We start from the raw sequence: 24,695 nt of genomic DNA, 5'->3' as shown, positions 1-24,695 counted from the left end.
ATTGACAGACACTTCAATCTCTCTTGGAGGAGAGATTTAGCATATCCTATGTTTTGGGTTGCGGCCTCAATCAAGACACTGGATTTGATTCTATCGCTCAGGGCACAGAGAGACATGATCGGCATCAGAAGTGGTTTAATCATTTCATTCAGAGATACACTTTCATCCCACATCTGAAAAAACAAACAACAAAAAAAAACAATTGGTCATGACTTCCAAAGCATCAACCTTGGCTTTTAACAGCTCATCTGGATTACGTACGTTTTGTGAGCTAATATCTGCAGCTATTAATCAAAGAAAGAAATAATCTCAGCCTCGTAACAATCTATATCCCTGGCACAATCCACCTGTTTTGCATTTGCTGATGTCGGCACTTCGAAGCTGCTTCGTATTCACGCGACGTGCTTTGAGCGCTGTAGGCCTGCGGCATTAGGGGTTGTTTGCAAAATGACAAAAGCAGTGCATTTCATCATCTCTGCCTCAAAGCTCAGAAATATTGATGTGTTTGTAATAAACTTGCGCTCATCAAGCAAGGCCTCTTATTTAACAAGAAAATGAAAAACTAAAGCAGAGTCACACCAGGAGCCAATTTTAAATCCTCCTCTTTTTGCAAACATGGCCTTGCTCATGCTCATTCTTATTTATTTATTTTCTGGTGTAATGTGGATCTGGAGTCACTTGGAAACTGATTATGCTTCAGTAAAGATGTCAAATTGTTTGGGCGGGCATTTACGCGGTGATGGACAGAAGAGTAACAGCGACGTAGTCTGAGACATCAACCGAGTGCCACAGAGTTTCATTTGTTAGCAACAAACTGCCTCTGCCTTTAGTTGTAGGACCATCCAGTTGAATTCAGCACTCTGTATCAGTTGAAACATGCCCTATAATCAAACTGTGTGTTACCAGACTTATATTCTGATAACAACCGAGTCTGCCTATGCTAGGCTACCGCAGACGTGTTTACCTCATACAGGTCGACCATGACGTTTCCCTCCAGACCCATGCTGCTGACCACGTTCTCCAGAGCCAGAGTGTAAAAGACGCCCGACGTGTCCGACACGTACAGGTTGTAGGTTTCGTTCTGGTTCCACTCCTGTACGGCCGCCACCACGCGGTTTTCATCTGTGCTGATAACATGCAGGTCCTGGGAGGATGGCGACCATGTCAGTGGTTTGTACTTCTTCACAGAACTCTGATTATTCTATGTTTGTAACTTCATACAATGAGATCAACCAGAAAAGTAAAAATGACATGTGACCAGGTCTGAACTGTAAGAATAACAACATCATCACATGAAATCGATTACTTTTCGGTCACAGTATAGTGACATACAGTACATTGTGTCATCATCAGAAAGTATGATAAATATAAAAATTAACATTAAATATTAAAAGCATAAAATATAAATAGCTTGTTGGATGTGCTGGGAGAGGAAGCTCCAAATAAATCAGGAATATATCTAAAACCGTCAGGTCTGTATCCATGAACGTGGTCCCTACGGATGTGATAAGACTTATGAGAATGTATTTTCAGTGTTGGTTCATCAGAAATGAATTAGCAGCCACATTGTTACCAACAGAAAATGCTCACCCATAGATTGCTATAGATAGAAACACACAAATCCCTTTTAACAATGGTAATTATTTTAATGAGTAATTAGTAGCATTGGTTTTATATAGCACTCTTCCATTGGATGCTCACAGAGCTTACAATCCAATGCATTATTCATTCGCTCACACAGTCACACCCCGGTGGTGGTAAACTACCTCAGTAGTCCCAGCTGCCCTGGGGCAGACTGATGGAAACATGGCTGCCAAGCCTACGGCCTCTCCGACTACCACCAAGCATCACTCACTCGCAATCATACACCAGTGGAGTTCACGCTGGGACGACCGCTCCACCTCCTGAGCCACTTTAATTAACACATGCATGCTCCGTTATTATGACCTCGGCCCGTCTTGTAGTTTAGAGAATCACACTGCACTGGGTGCAGTGGCAGTGCTGTGGAAAGAAGGTAGAGTTTGATGTGTGCCCCTTAGTAAGCAACTTTAGCCTGTGGAAGGTAGTAACATGGCCTGTAGAGCCAAAAGTGACAAAAATACCAAAGAACAAAAAGAAAAAACAAGTTGAAAGAAAGTGAAATAGATTTTTTTTTTAAAAGTCTTTTGAACGACAAGTTTGGATTTAAAATCTTGCCAGATGGTTCTGTGGATAAGAACAAAGTTATCTCTACTGTTGATGTGAACTGAGTGATGAACTGAGCTTTCTGAGCAGCTGAGAAAGTGATTAAGACTAATAGAAACTTGAAACCATCTCTTCTATCTCTCCTCACATCTTAAACGGATATATATAAAAATTACTTTTTGTAATGTGTGTTTACTGTGGAAATCAAATTAGCACTTTCCGTGTATTGACAGCCCTAATCAAATTTAAAAGAAACTGAACATTTTGCTGCTCAACTTACACAAATCAAGCTGCAGTACAACTCAATTTATGGATTATTAGCTATTTTATGTTTTCAATATAAGACGACGACAATCTCTTAAGCGTATTTGTGTGAAATGCACAAAATAAGCCTCTAACCTGAGTACGTGTTTGTGAAAGCTTAATGAGAAACTCTTTTACATTGTATACGTTCCTTTTTCTTACTCGCTGCCGTGTTTAATCATAGTCAATCATCAGAATTGCTTCACGCTCTGCATTCACGTCTTTTAGCGAAGAGGACGCAGTGATCGTTAACTCTCTGTCTGGCTTATTGGGCAGAGATTATGCAGCAGATGTCATGCTGTTTGGTTTTGTGCTTCATCTACCGCTGACTGCGCCAGTAGCACCTTGCAGCGAGCTGATGGCAACCGGGACGCCCAGGGCTTGATTGAATAAAACATGCTTAATTGTCAATGGGGACGTGATAAGCGAGGCCGCGCACACTGAGCGCCAAGGAATAACAATTCTCAATACACTGAGACTTACTTTTGGTCTTGATTTGATCATAAATAACAGAGCAAAGAGATACAAACAGAACTGGAAGCGTACTGTACTTTGAATGTAGGAAACTGTAGTACAAAAATGTGAACTTTTTTCTCAGTTTTTTCATACTTTAGTATTTTTTTAATTTTTTTATTTGAACTGGAATAAGGTTGTATATTTGTTACCTTGGGCAGGGTGTACTTGGGCAGCTTCATCGGTGTAAAGACTTCTCTTTTAGCAGACACATAGTAGATTGGCTTCCCCCCAGTTGACACCTTGAGGTGATGAAACCGTTGAGTGGAAACATTTTGGAAACACATAAAAAAAAAAGAAAAAGATTTTTCACACCACAGGTCCTCACAATCGTCTGTTAAAAACACCTTTCCAAACACGACCTTGAAAAATTTCCTAGAAGAACCTCAGCTCCCGCCCCCCCTCCTCCCACATACGCTGTTGAGTAAACAGGACAATTACCTACCTGGACAAACACATACTCATCTTGCACCACCAGAGAATTGGGGTCAATGTAGCCGGGGAATGGTTTGCCCTTGTTGGCATCTGTGCAGTTCTGCAGCTTGCAGGTGACATACAGCGCCTCTGCTCCCAAACACACACACACACACACACACACACACACACACACACAAACACAAACGTCAAGCCATGGCATCAGGGATGGTATTAGCCAATGAAGAGAGGCAGCCTTCACCCAGAGTCGGGCGGCCTCGTTTGGCCTCCTACATTACTCGTGTCAATAAAGTGGTCCCAGTAAGGGAGGAGTCGGCTGGAGGGGATGACAGATGACCAGAGAGGCCAATTGCTTTCTTTGCCTTCAATCGCAGCACTGGGAGTGAGCCTGTCCCCGCATGTTAGCTTCTGCCAAATATGTGTCGGCTTCCTTCGTGCGCACATGATCAGTAGTGATAGTTTCTGGCTGTGTGACTGTAACATCTAACGACTGGTGTTTGCTCTGCGTGTTTGCTTGATTGGCTTTTCTCTGTTGTGTTGGGCTCAGAGTGTTCTGACAGAAAGGAGACATGGACCCTTAGAGGTAAGAGGGGAAAAACAATGTTTGTAGAAGTAATAAGTGGACATGCCAACAATTTTCCGTTGCTCTTCCTCAAAGTGAGGCCAAATAACAACAAATAATGTTACTTAAGGAGACTGCCAGTGATGTGGTGACAGAAGACCATGAATGTTAATAAAACTCTGAAAGTTGTAGTGATATTGGAAAAAAAATTGAAGATGTTAAAGTGGGGGACTAATCTCAACTTTGAGGAATAATGGAGCAGCCAATACCGTCGATTGACACGACCCTGTATATGACATTGGTTCCCATCAAATTCCCAATAGGGGGCTGAGAGTCAGATGAATCCAGCGGAGGAGCAGTCGTTGACAGTTATTTTATTTTCAGATGGTAGTAGACATGGCAACGTCTATACGATTGCAAAAAAATTTGGGATGGTACACATACAAGAGGGTTATCTAGGTCACCAGAACCTTCAACGTCCTCTAGCGACCAACAGTAAACAACAAACTGAAGCCACTTCATATCTGGATAGGGCTTTAGGTGACTGGATACTACATCTCCCACCATCAGAAAGTCAAACACTGCTCAGGAAGAATCTAATTGAAATGATGAACTAAGTAATTCAATTTAATTTCCTCTAAGGATTCTGACATCCAACAAGAAAAAATACAATAAATGTACTAGCATAACCAAGCATTCAGCGTCATGATATATGTCTGCACCTACACAAGCACGAGTGAGCTAAATCACCTGCTCCTAAAAGCATTCTAATATGCATTGTCATTATGTGTTCCGAGATCCGGCCATTTCCACTGTCTCTGTGCATTATCCCACAACAGAACTGTCCACACAAGTCCCAATTTCAATCTAGTTTAGCACAGTTCTCGCAATGTAGTACACAGACAACAGAAAATGGAGCACCAAACTCAGAATTCAATTACTCACGTCCTTCAGTGACACTGGTTTCCAGGTGAATTAAGCCCGGCTCCTTGTCCAAACCCATTTTCGACCTGAAAGGCAGACAAATGTGTTTCAGGAATATCACTACTGGTCTTTTTGTCTTTGGGCAGATGCCACCTTCTGTAGCTGCTGTCTGACGCGAGTGAATGTGTGCTGCAGATTTATAAAGACAGAGGGGTTAAGTCAAGTGCTATGGTAGTCGCGGTAAACATCAGCAGGAATTGCCTGTCTTTGTCATGTCTTTGTCTTCATTGTGGAAGGCATTTTAACGTGTAAAGAAAAGACGGCCTCAGGTTTACTGTGATCTAAGTGTTCAGAGCACACAGAAGGTCCTTTTTTCCCCGAGAAAGATGGAGGAAGACGTTTCCTGACATCATTAGCAGAGGAAAAGCCATTGATTTTCCCACTACAGTAGGGATACCCGCAGATGGAATAGCATATAATCATTACGGCATTAAATATGTATTAAAAAGACTGGGGGATCAGAGAAGAAGAAAAGATAGCACACACGCAGAGGCGGGAGGAAGAGAGAATGTGTCGACAGGTAGCACAACACACATAAATGTGAAGCAGACGGGAGGAAAAAAAAAGGAGTGTTTGTGCATCACTGTGTCTGCTCCTCATTCCTTTCTCAGAGGCCACCGCAGCTTCTGATCATTATACTTATTGGTAGTATTGGTGATTACCCAGATGAAACACAGCCATGAATACGGTGGCCTACTTATCCGGACCACATTTCCATTTTCACTGAATAATCCATTCGGACGAGAGGCAGGAGAGAATAATACATGGTTTGTTAAAACTTGTATATTTTCAGCACTTAGTGAAATAGATCTACAGCAGCGTCAATGGAAAAAAAAAATGGTTTGGGCCAAGTTGGACCACAGGGTCTTAAAAACTGCATGTCCTATAATGACCATCAGCGTGGCCATACCTTAAAATAGGCATTTTCCAGCCAACCTCTAAGTGTCACTCAACCTCTCATCTCCTGCCCTTTTATTAATGAACTGGGAGTTAAGCCTGGTTTATACTTCTGCAACGGATCTATGCAGACACACGGAGGCGGAACTTTGGACCCTAAGAGTGGCCTATGTGGGCATTTCACTTTTCTGGTGTGTCGCCATTGTTCTGTAATTACTTGGCGGCTGGTCGGTGAGTTCCTTTGTGTGCTTTTAACAATGACAACTGGAGACGAGTTGCTCATTTGGGGGTTGAAGATATTTAAGGACAAAATACGTCCGAGTAGATGACGCGCTGGAGAAAGGGGGAGAATTTTCTTGGCTTGCCTGGCTGCTGAGACACGAGGATGAGGGAATGCATTTCAGACCAGTTACTGAGGTGAACATCAGCCTATGAAGAAGGACACATAAAAATAAATCTAGCTTTGGGAGCAGTCATTCACTGCCAAGAGGGGTTTTTCATCTTGTTATACAGTCGATAGTTTCGACAGGTGTGGTCTCTGAATACACTTAGGGCCAGAACATGTGGAGAAAAAAGTAGTGCTTTGGCGTGAGATGGAGAGATCTCACAGAGGCAGCTCTGGATGTTTTTGCACAGATTTGTAATTAGAGTTGTGACCTTCACGAATGAACCGGATCTATTGACCGGCTCTTTAAAACAAATGACCGGAACAGAGTCATTTGTGAGTTGTGTTTGACAGTTGCTCACGAAGTTCCTGCTTTGCTTTGAGACGGTGTCGGTGATGGAGCTGGTTTAGTGGTGAGCATAGCAGTGGACTGGGTTCGTTGTGTTTACCGAATTTCTGACCCGCTAAACAAAGCATCTGTCTATCTAGAATATATAGTTTAGATAGACTCGGACTTCCATCCAGACAAGTGATTTCTAAGTTATATATCGAAATGAGCCAGTCTTTTGAACGGCTCTTTGAAGGGAGCTGGATCTTGTGGATCCATTCCTTTCACAGAGTCCCATATCATCCAAATCCCATCTCTATCTGTGTCATATTCAATTGACTGCACACACAAAATTAACAAACTGCTTATAGGTGAATGGTGGTTACAGCGCTGTGTCCGTCACTGCTCTTTCTGCCCCAGTGCTGCTAAAGGTCACCGTAAAAACCCTTACATGTTTGTAGGCCATATACGACAGACACAAGTTCCCCCTGCAACCTCATTACCTGGACTACCACCACACCTACTGCACAGTGAGTGTCCCAAAATAGAACTCTGACAGCTTCTGCAGAATCAGCCCTCCAGGCTCCCTTCACTCCTGGCTGCCCAGCTTGTTACTATCCGACAGTTCCTCTGCAGTTTGTTGAGGTGAAAGCTTTTTGTTATGTGTTAGTTACTGCATAGAGGGCAGACATGTTCGATAGCGCTGGGTTGGACAGCACCTGTGGTGAGCTAAAAAGGAAGACCAGGAAGCAATGCAACAACCATGCATCCAATAATTAATTGGGTGGGAACTGGTGGGGGGAAAAAATGCAAGAAAAAAAAAAGTCCACATGAGAACATTTTGATCATGGAGGCCTTGACGAGTGAAGCCATGAAATTACTTAAATTGTCATACTGATTGCTGCTTAAACTGATTCTGAAGCTTCTCTCCGCAGCTGAACACTGCCAGTCACATATTGCAACTGTCAGGCATGTCAGACACATGAATAATGAAAACCTTAAAAACCTCCATGGCTCATCTGCTCCTCACTTTTAGGAGTACCGGTGACGTCAGTACAGGACACTCACAATGTCAAAACTACTCTACACTTGGCTTCAAAATTCAGCAGTTTTCCCCAGTACTTGTCAAGTAATTACTGAAGCTACTATGTGTGCAGAACTGCATAAATTACATGAGTGTTCAAGAATTGACAATACTCGTTTAGTTCATTCCTACACCTCAGAACTACTGATTCTGTGCCGAATCGACCCAAAACGAAAATGAATCACAATCACAGCTGAACAATTCCTCCATTTTATGATGTAATTTTCGTTTCTATTTTAGGTCAAACTGGCACTTCCTGATGATCATTACTTTTAAAATGTACAGAACTGTGTACTTACCAGTAGAAACGATTGGGAGCCACTCTCTCATGGACCAGCTGCCACCGCCTCCCAAACTCCACCGAGCTGTAGAGCTGCAGCAAGACAACCAGACACCCATCTCAGCAACCAGTCAAATGTTCATTTTTCACGACTCGAGCACCTTGGTGTCAAATGTTTTCGTGTTTGCCCTTGAAATTATCTGCGTTTGCAGAAGACTGTACTGTGGGACTGTGTTCACACGTCGATTTACTCAGCACTTTAAGTGCAGCAGCAGCAGCAGCGTATCGACGAGTGGGAGATGAGGTTTCTCACAACATAACAGAAACATACATTCGGCATTCACATAACGCTTTTAAATTAGATTAGAAATTAAGATCTCAACAGGGCAGAGGAATAACCTGGTTTAAGGACATTAGCGAGTCGAGGATTGTCTGCCTTCCCTCCTTCTACAGGATTAAACCCTGCAGACAAGCTGAGGATGGGACTATAAAGACTGATGTGCAGAGTACAGATTTACCTGCACTAAAGAAATGTGTCTTATTGTAACAAGCCTGTGATTGGGAGGAGGAGATGAGGGAAGGAGCTAAAGAAAAATGGGTGGTCTCAATACAGCCATTGTTCACGAGTGAGTGAATGACTGGATGGTTGAGATTTAGCCAGTGCACAGAAAGGGCACAAGTGATGTACATAAAAATAGGAAACCTCAATTTCTTTCCTCTGAGGGCTGCACTTCAGAAGCTCCTGCTTCAGACGCCTCGTCAAACAAATAGATGCATTAGAGCGACGTTAAAGGGTGGATTCAGTTAAACAGCATACGTACAATAAAAGAGCGTTTTCTGGCAATGGGATTGGTTGTCTTTGTCCATCTGTGGTGTGATTTAGGTGAATGGAGTTTCAGTTGTGGCGGTCACAGCAATGAATATGTTTAAAAGTGATTTCTCTGAAGAAAGATTTTTGCAAAACCATATTCATTTTTTTATATTAAACTGTTGTATGTAGCAATCTTTTCAATTCTTTTTCCAATTATGTATCCAGTATTCTCTGTGTAGTTGATTGGAGTACTAAAACATAAGAAAATGTTTCCTAATAAGAACAGAATCGAATAAACTAGAATATCCTTTATTGTCATTGAACATACATGAGAACACAGAACAACAACATTTTGTTCAGTTCTGCAAGATGCTCATTATAAGCAGTGGTTATTCATAATTTCTTAATATTTTTTCAGGAATGTTTGACGATACATGAATGAAGAACCCAAAGTTTTGATTTATTTAGTGTAATTAATTAGAAACGAATCTTGATAAAACATACTGTATTACATATTTTTGATGATAATAGTTTTCATATTATCCTCCTGAAACCCAAGCTTTTGTTTGATATTGCTTTTTTTATTTGCCCAAGGTATTTGAGATCAATGGGACATAAGAAGTGTAAAAGTATGAGCATCATCTTCCAACAGGTAGTAGCAGTTTTTGAAAAAAACAAAAAAACAAAAAAAAAAAACAACAACAACAACAAAAAAAACGATGTCCTCATATGTGGACATTGGGAATATTTCATTATTTATATTATAACAAAGTCACCCAATGTGTGACAAATATAAAACTGTTCATTCTAATACCTGCAATGACCTCAAACGAGTACTTGCTAATTAGGTTTTGCTGAATTTGCGGGTTGCATCAAACTAGAAACATTAATAAGCATAAATAAGTTTTAAAGTTTAAACAAAGTAGAATAACCTGCCATTAAACCTACAACTAAATGTCCCCACATGAGGATGTGGGGCCTCAGGAGATAATAAAAACATTATAATAAAAGAGTTATGCACTAAATCTTCTCTTCATCTGGTTTCTGGTATTCAACATTAGTTTAAAATAACAGAGAGGGCTGTTGATTTACCTATGTTTTCATTTTGAAGGCTGTGGTTTGTAGTAGGGGTTGAACAGTTGGATGGCGAAGTTATTAGACCTTTAGCTACACGGAAAATGTTTTTTTTTTTTTTTCCCCAGCTACATTATCCTATCTTACAACACGCTATGAAGTAATATTAAAAGCTATTGGGCTGAGCCTCAAATCAGAAAGTGATGGTGGTGTTGGTGTGGCCTACGGCCGACAGTACCCCACATCCAAGCTTCAGTTACCTCGCAGAAAAGCCTCCATATCTTCCATTGTGTGAGACACTTATCACATAGCAGTCGACCCAAAGTTGTTCAACCTCTAGTTTGTCGTACTAAAATTGACTTGTATTGTCTTGGTGCGACACATGTTCTTGTTATTTGACATTTTTGTCAGTGGGCTAACAGAAATAACTGCATTTAATTCAGTCCAGTTTAATACCACCAGAGACATCCTTTCAAAATGATCATCCAGTTAAATCAACTCTTCTCTGGTGCTGTTTAAGCATTAGCTAAACATTAGAGCAGTCATGCAGGACTATTAGAAAACATTCACTTGTGTATCTAATTAACTGGCAAGTGAGTTTATCTGTATTCCATAATACCTTCTATATGCTAAACTACTTACTGTTAAAAATCTTTTACATCACAAACAAAAGAAAATATCTAATATGATACAAAATGCTGTCCGTACCACGAAAGCTAAGTGAGGAGATGTTTTTCATAATGAGTTCTTTTTTTTTTTTTTATAACTGATTTAAACTAAAAGGGTCTAACACTTCCAACACCGCCGTTTCTCCTGCATGTTCCGTTCATTGCTCTGTGAATCAGCAGCCTTGACGAACTGATGCATTCACTGACATCCCTTTGTCTCCGAAGCACACCTGCATCCTCTGACAACGCTCAATGACAAATTCATTTGCTCTGCAGCTTAAGGCTGAAATTTAATGAGGCAGAAAACCTATTTCAATGTTTTAGGCTGGACTTTTTCCATTTTGAGCATGAGCAGCCGTGCATAATGTGTAAACAATCTTTTATTAGCAGATAATAAAAATTGCAACTCTGTTTATTTCTATTCATTTATATTCTAATTGTGCTCATTTTCTGCATCCCAAAGGGCGGAGTGGAGGCCTGCATTCAAGGAGCCTCCATGAGGCCACATCCTACACAAATTATCGCTGCTGTCAAATCAATAATTCTCTTTGATTTCTACTGAAGAGGTGTTAAGGTGCGATAGCCTTTCCTTACACAGTGTTTTACTGTGCTTTAACATCGCAAAAAAACATTTCAGCTGTAAGCCAAGGGCTTAAAGGCAAGAATTACTTAGAATATATTGCCCATTAGGGTTAAAACAGAAATCAGCTAAAGACTCAGCAATGCCCGCCTTTGAGGACGGCAGTAAAAAGCAGTGAGGCATGACTGTAATGTCCTGACGTTAGAGGAAGCGTACCTGAATATGCAAACTACAAATTCACCGAGACGGTTGCATCTGCTCTGTGTATATTCTCCTGTTGAACAGGGGGACGAACGGCACGGGTGATAAGACTTCCACGACACCCATGCTAAGCTGTGCTAAGCAGATGCAAGTGAACGGGAGGGGGAAGGGGACAGGAAATCACTTTGACTAATTACCCTCCTACAGCACGTTAGTATGTAGCCAAGCAAGTGACAGTGAAGAGGCAGCGAGCAGGAGGCGGGGGGCGCTGCAGGGGTGGAGGGGGTCGGCGCAGCCTTTACAAACTCCAAAAGGTCTCTCAATCAACAAATGCAGCAGCCCTGCCAAAAAAAAAAAAAGGGAGGCGAGGAAATTGAAAGAGAAGCACTTTCAGGGTGGAGACGATGTGTGCGAGCGAGGGCACGGCTGGGTGAGTGGGTGGACGGGGGAAGCGGGGAGAGTGCAAGTGGAAGATAGGGGGCGGGTAAGCGTGTCCTGACACCTGACGTGCAGCGGGCGAAGACACAGCACACACACGGTGAGCGAACAAGTTCTTATATAATGTTCACTGGTTCCCCAAAAATACTTCAAAAATACAGAATGTTGCATAACACAGGTTGAGAAAATAGTTTTTACTGTTTTAACCTTCTCAGGTCTCAGATTATCTTATGCAGCTACAAGCCACCAGTAGACAAATGTTCACCACTTCTGCATAATCTTTTCTCAGATTTCTTCTCCTGTATGGTTTCCCTAGAAGAGGAGAAGCATGAAATGTTTGACAGCAAAGAACTAATACTGCATACGTATGCAGAGTGTACTCGCATACATTAAATTAATTTAATTATAGCTTTATTATTTTAGGAATCCTGGAGAACGCTACCATGGATGTAGCCTTGCAGGTTCCTACAGGCGATGTACTCCCCCACTGTTAGCCTTACGGTAGTATGTGTAGGAGGTCAAGCAGGGTTGCCAACTTCCTGAAAAAATAAATAAGGGAAACTCGGGGGCGGGCTACGATAAAAAAAAAAAACGTCCCTGGCATTTCGGACCAGACTGGCACACCACATTCAATAACGCACACCTTTTCAGGCTTAGATTTTCTGATAAACAGACACATAGCTGCATCGGCATGATGCTGGCAAAGAACAAAATGATGTCTTTTCAAAAAGCCTGATTTTCTTTCATTCATGGCGTACCCCACATGTTTGAAGTAAAAAAAAGAAAAAAAAAGAAGGAACATTTGAACCTGTGCATTATTTGAATACCGTAATATAGAATATTGAATTGCAAAATGATTATAATAATGCATACGTACAAATAGCTCTAGGTTGTGTTTACATACACATTCACACATACAGTAGATAGGGGGTCCCCACTTAATCTCTCCAGTTTGAGGGTCCCAAACGTTTAATAGCCTAATAATGAAATCAGGATGTTGCCCCCTAACTCACTTTTCATGTTGGTGAGTGGTGACTTTGCATTTACAAATACGCCTAGAATGGATTCTCTCGTAAAGAGGCACACAGCTGCACTGGCATAACACAGGCAATATACAAAATTATGAAATTATTAAAAGTGTGATATATATATTTTTTATTTCTGTCCATCGGCCCTAACTGCCTACATAAAAAACTGCATAAACACACAGTGAGTCATCAGCAGTATCCACTGTGCCACCAAACCGTCGCAGTTCTGGAAGAGTATTTAAGACCAAGATATGTCATCATTTAGACAGGTTATAGAAAAGCTGCATTTGCAGGCGGTGCAGTGAGCCTTGTGCACATTATCATTGCTCCAACTACTGTTGTCTTTTTTTTTTTATAAAGGCTTCTTTTTTTAAAATACACCTTTTTTTTAAAAGACTTTTTTTAAAGGCTTTGTTACAGCTCGTTGAAGGTGTACCGGCCGTGTCAGAGACATGAGAATCCGCTGCGTCAGCGTCATCCATACTGCTTCTTCTTCTGTGTTTAAAGTTTAAAGTTCTGCTTTTCAAGGGACAGTTGGCAACAGTTGGCTGTCGTTCCTGGTACAAGTCGATTGATCCGTCCTGGTTCCTTGAATGGGAAATAGTCTTGTATTTATATAGGACTTTTCTACATGATGTCACTAAAAACGCTTTACATTTAAAATGGCACATCTACCTGTTTGTTCGCACACAGAACTCAAGGTTCAGTGTCTCTCTCAAGGACAAAGTTTGAACTGCTGTACCGGGGTTTGTGGACATCTCGCTGTTCCTCGGAGACTTCGGCCTCCCCGGTGATAAAGTCAGAGCACTGCCTGACACACTGAACTCAAAATGCATTACAAAGGCAGGAACGCTCGCTTCCTGGCAGTGCAAAGAAAGCTGAACCCGCTGTAAACTTCCCCCCAAAGTCAATGTGTCAAGTTGTATATCACCATAAATATTTGAAACATTTAGAGAAACTGGTTTAGAGACTAAAGTCAGAATGATACATGAAAACAGAAATAACTGTTTGTTGTTTCCTTCTTACGTGAGTACTATCTGGTAAACAGACTTCAACCTTTTGTGCAAAAGCACAGTAAGTCACTTCTGCTCACTCTTGTTGCTGCTCAAGGAGACTACTGCTTGGGAAGAAACCACCAGCCTTGCAATGAATGGACATCTTGGTATAGGTTCTCAGCTGCTTCTTTTGGCTTTGAGCAGATCAACAAAGGACCACTACAACCAGCCCAGAGCTTTTTTTTTTTAAAAGAGCTGTACTCAGTCTGTCTCTGTGACTTATTCACTTTAAAATAAAGACATATTTTGGTCAAGTAATGTCTGTTTGAAACCCTCCTGTTACATCATAACTCTTCACTGAATGTAGACCAAGCGTTTCATGGTGCGGTCTTGACAAAACTAAGACCTGGCCCACGGGAACACTTTTACAAGACAGGAGTTTACAGAGCGACCCATCCTCGCTGGAATAAAACACAAGTGGCTGGCTGATGTATGTAGTTACAGTGAATGAAAAACCTCCCTTTCGGGGCAGAACTCGTCCCTGCGGTAGCCAAGAGAGTGGTGGAAGAGAGTTTTGCAAAATCATAGATGTCTCCCTTGTAATATTCGTTCTCTTTTGTTCCAATTAAGGATCTTTTGTAAGCAAGCTCAAATAATCGAACAGCAAGATAATATAAATCAGTCACCCTGCTCTGTCGTTTATGCATGGCGAAAATGTGGACAGACTTGGAGACATTTATCTGAAACGAGGAGTCCCTAATCCTATTTGTCTATATAATTAAATGATAAGCTGATTAAAACTAATAATTGCCTTCTTGTAAATCATTTGTTTTCAGCCTGCTGCTGAATGCAGCGCAGAGTGTGTTTGTGCTTTGCGTTCAACGTGAGTGGGAAGGCCTTAACCTTGACAAGGTTGCGGGCGATCAGATAATTCATTAGTGTCCACAACAGGCCAGCGCGGGGACTTCAAGGGGTGCATGCTCACCTTTGGCCCGCGCAGGAGGATCGACATCAACACCATGACTCAACCATTGGGCACATGACTGCACATGTTTAGTGTGAACATTACTGTTTGTACCACCGACTGGGTGCTGGCAGCTAGTTTTATCACAAGTGTACGGCCTTAAGGAGATGAGTCTCAGATTTAACTCTGCTCAGGGTTTCTTCCTGTTTGAAGGAGTTGTTTTAGTTGGTGCTTGGTTTCGGGGTTTCAGGCTCTGAGTTCTGAAGAGTCTTAGGACCATTATTGATACTGTATAAATAAAACTGAACGGAAGCAAATTGAATGTGGCTGTTTCCTGGAGCCAGTACACACAGCACAAAACCAGTGTAGGGAGGAACTTAATTCAGAAAGCTTCATCTGCAAACACCATCAGTTCATTGGCTTGTTATTTGAGTCCAAACACTTATTTTCATTCTCTTTCAAACAGCCATTACCAGCAATACAGAGTGACAGTCGCATCCCAAGGCAGGTGAGCTAAAGTTAAAAATAGACACAAAATGTAAAGGTTTTTATGTGTTCCTGGCATCCAACACTCATCCCATGTATTAAAGGTGTGTCAAGCTAAGTACTCGCTCCACAGTGAGAGTGTGATGTATGCTCCGGAGGAGACAGACACGTCCACGCGCCTGGTGAGCCGAGCAGAATGCCTCCATTATTCATCACAGACGAAACATTACACCCAAAAGGGCTACGCCACAAGAAAAGCATTTTACTAATGCAAATGGTGATTTTAAAATGTCCGGAAATTGCACCACTCTCTTTTTCTTATCTCTCCGTCTTACCAGTTCACAAGCATAAATATTTCAGCCTACACGCTGACTCCTATATAAGATGGCTATTTACCAAAATAACCATTTGTTCTGTGTTCCGGCTCTGATTTTTAGTTTGTACTAACCGTAAACCTTACTTTTATGTTTTACAGTGAGTTTGAATTATCTGCTAAGAGTTTACTGGAGGCCCTCTTGTGTTGGACTTGTCACAGCAAGACTATTAACACAGTGACATTGTGACCCCTGGGTACTCAGTGCCTACGTCTCCATGGACACTAGTATTCCACTAAAACACTAGATTATCACACTAATCAGGGTAAAAGTGTCCCATGTATCCCCCTCAGCAGAGCCAGTCCTGGGGTGTATTGGGGCCCTAGATAAAAATATCTTCAGAACATGGACATGAGCAGAATAAATGAATAATGTGATGCTAGTGGAATTTATTTTATGTATCTGTCTCCCCCATTCTTAAGGCTAAACTAGCAGAATTAGATGTTTAGTATTATTAATTCTCATTATTTACTTCACTCCTTACCGCTGTCTTGCTTTTTTTTTTACTCCTCGTCTTTATTTATTTACTTACTTTTACTCCCAGGGGGATAACCAATTTTAATCTTAAGTTAGACATTCAATCAGAATAAAAAAATTAAAAAATAAATAAATTGACAGGCGGTTTGACAGGGCATTCACACATTTGAGATCCTGTTTCTGATTATTTATTTATATCCATCTGACTTCTTTTTTGGACTGCAACTAATCCCAAACAATTGCAGCTTTAAATACAGTTCCAGAGCTCAATTGTCAATGTTATGGTTTTGAATTTTGAATATTATCTGTAATCGTATTTGGGTTTCTGTGTTTTTTTTGTTTTTTTTTTGTTTTGTTTTTTAATAGTTTTTTTTCTTCCTTGGTGATTCTTGCCTTGTTGTGGCCCTGTCCTGCTTGATTGTTTGTCTCGTTATGTCAAATGTCTCGTTAGCTCCTCTGCCCATCTAAATAAAGTCCTGCCTTTCCCTTTGTTTTCTGTGATGTTACCTCTGTCTAGCTACCCCTGTCAAGCTGTCGGTCATATTTCCCCTGTGCTGTTACCGCTTTGAATTTTTCCACGTGGGTTGTCCTTCTTTGTTGGTCTTCACGAGTTTCTTTTGGATTTGTGTATTTGGATTACCCTTCCATTGCTGTTGCACCTTAAATTCTGTTTTCTGAGTTTTTATTGAAGTGTTTTTGTTGTCTGCCCCTGCCTCCTTTTGGTGTTTTGTGTGAGTCATCTACCACTTTTGGTGCTAATATCTGCAATGGTCAGTTTCAATTTATTTATTCTATGATTTGAAAAATGAATGGAAGTGTATTTCTGATTTTTAAACATTTATTGTGGCGGAATACGTGCAGCTACACATATTTCACCATCTTTCATTTGTCAAAAATATTTAGTTTTGGTCGGATCAATTTCCAGAGCAAAGAAAGTTAGAGCCTCTTGCAGATTTGCCGGTCAAAAACAATTTCAACACTGATCATACTCTATAATATTTTACTCTACACGCTTCCTTCCTCTGTAAGTGGAACTCACTTCAGGTTTAGTATGTTCAATAGAACATGGTGGCAAATTTGCATTGGGTTCCACAGGAAAAAGAAAAAGTGAGCTATATTTTCCTCTCAATTCCACCAGTAGTTTAACTTGCTGTAGTTTGGTTTACATCCGTGTTATATTAAAATGCTGCACACGGGCTTGTCCAGCTACTCAAGCTCTAATCAACCATACCATAATCACTGTGTATGAGCATTAGCATGAAGGAAAACACTGCCAATGCCTCCACAGCAGTGTGGCCTTAGAAAACAGCAGGCTGCACAAATTTAAGGATTTATATATGTTTGCATACTATTATTATTACTACTATTATTACTACTATTACTATTGCTATTATTAACAATTTGGCAAATTCGGACAGCATATAAAGCTTTCTGGGGTCATTAAAAAATGGACAATTTTTAGATGGAGTTCGGTGCAGCAGCCAGCCTTTGGTTCATTCATTTTTAAAGGCTACAAACCCAGCACTACTGGAGGAGTGAGGGGTGACTGTGTCTGCATGAAATGAGACACAAGTCCTGTTTTAGGAATGTTAAATTTGTCAGTTTGGTGGAAGTATTGAGACTGACAAAATAGTCCATTGCATGCTGTGCTCATGCTGTGCTAGGCACAGGCCTACTGGTGATGTGCTAAGTAGCCCATGCTGAGTATATGTGACGAGGTATAGTATTGGGTATATTAATTTGCTCAAAATGAGGTGATTTCTGGCATGGGCAAACAAGTTTGCGCACCCGGTTGTGAGACAAGTGCGTCGGGACCATTCACAAAGTGCAAGATATATTCAAGTCGCAAGAAGCACTTGCTGCTCATATTTCAGCACAGTTTAGAAAATAGAGCTTTTTCATGTATTCTTATTGTGAATATCATTCAGTATCTCCATTCATATTCACCATAATGTCACTAAGAGCAGCACAAAATTGGAGACGGTCTCGCTCATTTACACAGACTCGTTTGTTGCCACATCAAAGAAAGTAGGTATAAGACTCAATTTCTGTCCAGGTACCCTTTATCGGTCAAGTTACCATATACGGTCACTTGTGCATGTGTCACAAATGACTTGCAATGTGGCCATCTGTTGAAGTCAAGAAGCATGCAGTTTGCACTCTGCCAATCAGCAAAGATCACTCTACGCAATGGAACATGTCATTATAGCATTTGACCAATCAATGCATCCAACTTCGTTGTTTTTCTGAAATCGGAAAATGGCGCATTTTTGGCTCCGCTACTTCCAGATCCACGGCAATAACATAAAAACTAACGGTATGTTGATGAAACTCGTGCATTTTATTTTTGAATAGTTGCGCTAAGTGTTGATTTTGGCAGATTTTGTGAAATGAGTGGAATTATGACATGAAAAATGCAGGCACCATATTTGATCATTTGTACATTATTTGTACACCACGCAGAAGGACAGAAGTGGTCATACTCATTTATATGGGAATTGCTGAGCTTACAGCTTGAAGACTACTGTGCTGTGGAGACCAGCATCCAAGCTGTCAACCTAATGTCATCTGAGAGGTTCAGGCAACATTATCAGGTGTACGTCTATATGAACGCTGAGCATAACTGCTTCATTTGGTACCACAGGCAGAAGCCTAATGTCTATATTTGTACATATGTAAACAATGTTGTACATATGTAAACAATGTTGATATAATGTGTCTGTATCAGCACCTATGTTGTAATGTTCAAAAATGTTTTAATGTTATAAAGTATGTGTTACTTCTGTGTTTTTGTCCTGTATTTCTACATTTCTACATAAATGTCTTGAACTTGGAGTTTTACAGACAAATGACTACGGCGACCTTGATTTTCTACATGAAAATTTAATTTTTTAAAAAACATTTCACAACAGTAAAAAAGTATTTTTTTCACATGGCTCAAAATTCCTGGTGGCGCCCCTGTTCACAGTTCTTCCATCTCTTTTTCTCTTCTCGTGGTGAAAACTCAGGATCTACGTGAACTATGCCATCCACGCTTCTCCGCCTCTCTCTGTGAACTTCGTGAACTCTGAGTGTGTGCTTTGAGGCAAACTCTTGCTTAACAGGATCCACCATTTATCCACCATGCTCTGAGGCGCCGTAATCCCAGACTGTTGTTGCTTATCTGACTTAACACGCGGCCCCTCTCTTAATACCTTACAACCAGTCTCTAAACTAGCCCTGCTTGTTCTCCTACCTTTTGGTCGTGGCTATAGGCCAGAATCCAGTCCTCCTGCTCCGGATGGAAGAGCAGGCTGAGGATGTAGAAATTCAGGCGGTACTTCTGATAGGTGGCTCCTTCATCGGAGCTGATCAGAAGACTGCTCTCTACCTCCGGATCAGTCAGCAGCATGATCTGAGGACAGAATGTGAAGTTGAGTATAATGAAGTTAAAAATGGATTCACTTTGTGGTTTTCAACACAAGAGAACAAAGCAGTATTCACAATTAGACTGATACATTTATGTATCTACTTAATGACAGTGACTATTGTTCTCTGTTTGTGATGAAATGTATCTCCGTTGTCTTCATCCAGTTGTGTGTGTGTGTGTGTGTGTGTGTGTGTGTGTGTGTGTGTGTGTGTGTGTGTGTGTGTGTGTGTGTGTGTGTGTGTGTGTGTGTGTGTGTGTGTGTGTGTGCGTGCATGTGTGTGTGAAAAGGGAGAAACAAGTCAATCAAGGCTGATTACCATATCTGAGATATAAAGCATATTATTACCGCTATAGCTGCGGATTAGCATTTTAAAAACTTGTCAGTCTTCTACTGATGATACAATTTTCTTCAATAATAATTTGTATCTGTTAGGCTTGATGATATAATCAGTATAATACATTTCGCAGTAAATGGGTGTTTGTAGCGCTGTTTCAGTTTTCTGCTTTTCATCTCTCTCTCTCGCTTCGTTCTCGCCGCCTGTGCTCAGTCAGGGCTTGATTTCCCAGGAGCGTCTCGCTTTTCTTAGAGGGCCAACATTTCTCTTTTGTCAAATTCTGGCACAGTCCCCGGAAAAAAATCACATGAAAATAAATAAATAAACCCCGGGATAATCTCGGACGCAAATATAATTGAATCACTGGACCTCAATGCTCACACGGAGTGGTCATCAGCGAGTGCAGAGGGAGTGTACCACGCCACAAAGTCTGCACCCCAGAGAGTGATACCGCATGAAACATGAAACTGTGTGTGCCGTAATTGGCGCCCCCTATCTTAAAGATCACATATACTGACTTAAGGTGGAAGTCATTGTTTAGCAGTCAGCTCATAATATGTCAGGTCAGCATCTTTTATTGCCAAGTCAGGGTGTAATGTATACTGGACATGCCCCACTGTTGTCCTGCTGTCCTGCCACCACTGACAAGACTGGGACAAAAACGAGGTTTTGGTACAAAGTAGAGTCACCTTCAGTTATTACGCTCTATTCACAGCAATAAAAATTGAGGAGCAGCAGCAGCAAGTGGTGCAGATGAGTGCCTGGACATATTGTTTTGCCCTTAGTTTTTTCATCACGGGCTCTATATAGGCTCCCCGGTATGAAAACTGAATGAATGAAGGTTTTATTTCGAACTGCAGCAAGTTTTGGGAGGTGCTTGGATAAACCAACCCGCCAAGCACCTGGGACACTAACTTGGATACTTGAATATTTGGTATCCAGAGTTGTACACAGTTCATGTTACTTGGCAGCCAAGTGTGTATATAAATCTGGTATGTAAATCCAGCACATCCACTTGCCTCAAACCATCTTTGGAAATGAAAGTGTCTGTAAAATAAGAGCGCTACAGTTCCTCTAAATATAGTAGACACATTGAAATGATACAAAAATCTATTGGAGGAAAATGTACAGTTTAATTTTACCTTCCCTGTGTCTGCATAGGATTTCTTTAGCGCCAACCCACTGGCGTATTTAGTGATTCTAAATTGGCTGTAGGTTAGCTGTTGTCACTGTGTTTCTCCAAATGTCCATCCTCTAATGCTCCTTCACGTTTACTTTCAGAAAAAAAGATGTCTTCTAATAACTGTTTGATTTTAAACAATATGTATAAGTAAAGTGACATAAGGTTCAAAAATCCATACAGTACAGTAGAATAAAAGCTTTCTATTCTATTCTACCAATCAAAAGTTTGGACACACCATCTCACTCTCATGGTTTTTATTTATTCAGATTATTTTTCACCATATTGTTTAATACTGAAGACACTGAGACTATGACGGAACACATTTGGAATCACCTGGTGTGTCCAACAAATCAGAACACAATACCACCTTTTAATTTGATGACAGTTTTGCACACATGGTCACTTTCTCACAGTCATCGTCATGAGGTAGTGACCTGGAATGGTTTTCTATTAACAGGTGTGTCTGGTCAGGGGTGCATTTGAGAAATGTCTCGCTTTGTTTGACACCATCACCACATTGTGTTGTACAGGTGTTGGTACACAATTCTCTACGGTGAATATCCCTATTCGACTGCTGTTCTAATCCATATTATGTCAAGAACCACTCAGCTAAATGAAGACAAACGACAGCCTACAGTCACTTTAAGAAATGAAGGTCTGTCGGACTGGGAAACTTCAAAAACTTAAAATGTGTCATGTGCATTCATGAAAACCATTAAACTCCATGGTGAAACTTCAAATTACCTTGGTTTTAGAAATCTCAGATTACAGCCCACTTAAATGTTTCGTAGAGCTCCAGAGGCAGACTCATTTCGGCCTCAACTGTTAAGAGGTGACTGTGTGAATAACACTATCATGGTCAAAGAGAATTGCTTTGGCCAAGAAACACCAGGCATGGACACTACAGTAGACCAGTGTAATTGTGTTCTTTGGTCTGATTAAATTGCTTTTTGCCACGTATTTGAGCGGATGTAAGGTTCCCACAAGACATATTAACCAACACAGCTATCACATGACTCTGTGGCAATATGTCATTCAATCTGGTTTCTGCTTAGCAGGGTCATCATCTGGTTCCCAACATGACATTGACTCTAAATGCACCTCCAGGATATGTGAGGGTTATTTGACCAAGAAGGTGAGCAATGGAATTCTCCACCAGATGACCCCGCTTCTTGTCAGGTATGTAGGTTTTAAGGGGAGGACCCAGATGCAAAATGGAAAAACGATGAGGCATCGAGGAAAGGTATTTAATAATAATGGAAGGAAGCAAAAGGGGCTGCGGAAGGCAGGATAATACAAAAGTCAAACAAAAACACAAGAACGAAGAAAACCTGGCATGGTATGAAAATCACAGGAACACTGGAGGCAAAAAAAAAAAACTAAAAAAAAAAACGCAGGGACGGGACGATGTGGATAAAAACAATGTGACAGAGAACAAAAAGGGTAGGGCTATATATACACAAGAGGGTTGAGGGCTGGCAATACACAGGTGAGACAAATCAGGGCAATCACGCGGGGAGAAACCAATGAGCAATCAAGGACACATGAGGAGCCACAACAGACAGGAAATCAAGAAACTTAACAAAATAAGACAGGAAACTCAAAACAGGACACAGACAGGAACACAAGGAGGCACGGCAGACAGGAAACAAAGAAACTAATGACACTTCTATGTACAATCCTTCGACCTAAACCCATCCAAAGACATGCTTGCTAGGTTCATTGGTGATTCTAGCGTCTCTGTGTTGGCCTCTTGCCCCATGACAACTGGGCTAGTTTCAGACCCCTTTCAGCCCTTCAGTGGACAAGCAGAAATGAATGAATGTTTCCCACATAATTACATTTGTGTCTTGTTAGGCATTTGTCTCTAACAGGTTGATAAAAGTGATTGTGAAAGAAGAGTCCCTCAGTCGCAGACAAAGACTTACTTTTGGTTTGGAAATGGCCTTTAGCATGACAATCTCTGTGTGCCCATTATGTCATCAGACAGCAGAGAGAATGAGAATACACACTGCTCTCACAGTCAATATCCTTCTCAGTGTGGCAAACTGTTCCTGGTCTCTCATACTGTTAAGTCATTTGTCTGCAGTCGCTTGAGTAACGGCTGCCGTGGTGGGCAGACCCACTAACACCAGTTCATCAATCACAAAGGTCTGATATAATGCCACATACGTGAGCCACATGCTGACCAATCCAATCAAATGCACTCAAATGCTGTCTGAGCTCAAAATCCCAATTAACGTGCCCCTCATTCACTGCAACTGCAACGCAGCTGGAGCACTCGACAACTTTATAATTGGCTGTTGTGTTTCTGGAGAATGAGGGATTACAGGAACATTGACCACGCTAGCATGCTCACAGAAATATATGTTTCGCTAGTATACGTCGGAACACTGGGATCGATATACCCCGCTGAGATGTGTAAATGTGGTATGGAAATGACTACAGTGATGCATGGCTTTGTTCTCTTGTATAAAACAATCCTTAACCTTTTCAAACATAAACAAATAATGGAAAAAGTCTACAGGATGGGGGGAGGCTCCTGCGGCATATTACTCTCCAGGTACAGAATATGATGAGGTGAAAACGTGGAGGCTTTTCTACAGTCCATCCATCTCCTCAGTGCAGCTCTGCAGAATGAAAGTACACAGTGATGTGGTGGTGAGCAATGATGCCTCCCAGCGAGACTCTGCGAGACAGAGTTTGCATGTTCTCCCTGTGTCTGTGTAGGTTCTCTCCGTCTTCCTCCCACCTTCCAAAGACATGCTCGTTAGGCTGATCGGTGACTCTAAATTGACCCTAGGTGTGAGTGTGAATGGTTGTTTGTCTCTGTGATAGACTGGAGACCTGTCTAGGGTGTAACCCTCCTCTCGCCCATTGACAGCTGCCATAGGCTCCAGCAAGGGAGGATTAAGCAGTAGTAGAAGATTAGATGAGACAATAATCTAAAACTTTACATGCTTAAATGGGTTCCCATAAATTGACTGTAGGAACCAACACTAATCAAATATTGTGTAATATTGTAATAATGTATTCATGCATTTACTTTAGCCCATTACACTGTGTAAGGACAGAAAACTAAATGCTGTATTTAACATTTACCGAAAAATAGATATTTTTTTAAAAAAAGAGGCTGTGTTGAGTTCAGGGACACCTGTTAATTGCAGCTACTCGCGCTCATTGTAACAGAATTGGTGTTTTTTAATGAGAGCCGTGGCTTACGTGGTTCAACCTACTAATACATTCGCTGTGTTTATTAACCCTTTGTTAAACTTAGTTACAGTTTGCTCTCTCTCTCTCTCTCTAGCATTTCTGGTAAATCCTGTCCAGAGGCAAACGGGACTAAGTCAACAAGTAGCTGAACTTTGAGGTTTTTTGAAGCTGTTTCATGTCCAAGTGGCTTTTTCAGTTCTTCCATGACCTGGATGTCTGGGAATCTTCTGAACAAATATTTATAAAGCTACACAGTTTTCTGTTGGTGGAGAAAAAAAAAAAAAGGTTTAAAATGAAGACCAATACTGCCCCTGTCTTTTCTAATCTTCTCCTTTGTGGGGTGTGAGTACTTGAAATCAAGTTTGTGCAATCAATTCAACGTATTTTATAGTGAGTTAATTATAAGCATGGCTCACTACATGTCGTTTTTATGAACACAAAACAAGGTCAAGGCAAAAGAAGAACCACTGGTGAAACTGTGAAAGCTGCTGCTGTTCTTATCCG

The 24,695-nt window shown here is 41.1% G+C and overlaps 1 protein-coding gene across 5 annotated transcripts in view; it reads right to left on the bottom strand.

Annotated features, from left to right (window-relative positions):
• The window catches only part of LOC125004125 (VPS10 domain-containing receptor SorCS1), a 145,538-nt gene that overhangs the window by 33,440 nt on the left and 87,403 nt on the right, over positions 1 to 24,695 (bottom strand). For all 5 annotated transcript variants that reach the window (XR_007112310.1, XR_007112311.1, XM_047578514.1 and 2 more), the window contains exons 4-9: positions 19,287 to 19,445; positions 7,975 to 8,048; positions 4,943 to 5,007; positions 3,446 to 3,564; positions 3,153 to 3,242; positions 965 to 1,144 (exon numbers count right to left, since the gene is read on the bottom strand). Coding sequence is in view for 3 of the 5 variants with exons in the window: in XM_047578514.1 (XP_047434470.1) it covers positions 965 to 1,144; positions 3,153 to 3,242; positions 3,446 to 3,564; positions 4,943 to 5,007; positions 7,975 to 8,048; positions 19,287 to 19,445 (687 nt within the window). In the remaining 2 variants the exon portion in view is untranslated. The remainder of the gene's footprint in view (positions 1 to 964; positions 1,145 to 3,152; positions 3,243 to 3,445; positions 3,565 to 4,942; positions 5,008 to 7,974; positions 8,049 to 19,286; positions 19,446 to 24,695) is intronic.

This window comes from Mugil cephalus, chromosome 2 (assembly GCF_022458985.1).
Source record: "Mugil cephalus isolate CIBA_MC_2020 chromosome 2, CIBA_Mcephalus_1.1, whole genome shotgun sequence".
Lineage (NCBI taxonomy): Eukaryota > Metazoa > Chordata > Actinopteri > Mugiliformes > Mugilidae > Mugil > Mugil cephalus.
The sequence above is the reverse complement of the archived record's forward strand: the minus strand, read 5'-3'. Positions and strand labels throughout refer to the sequence as shown.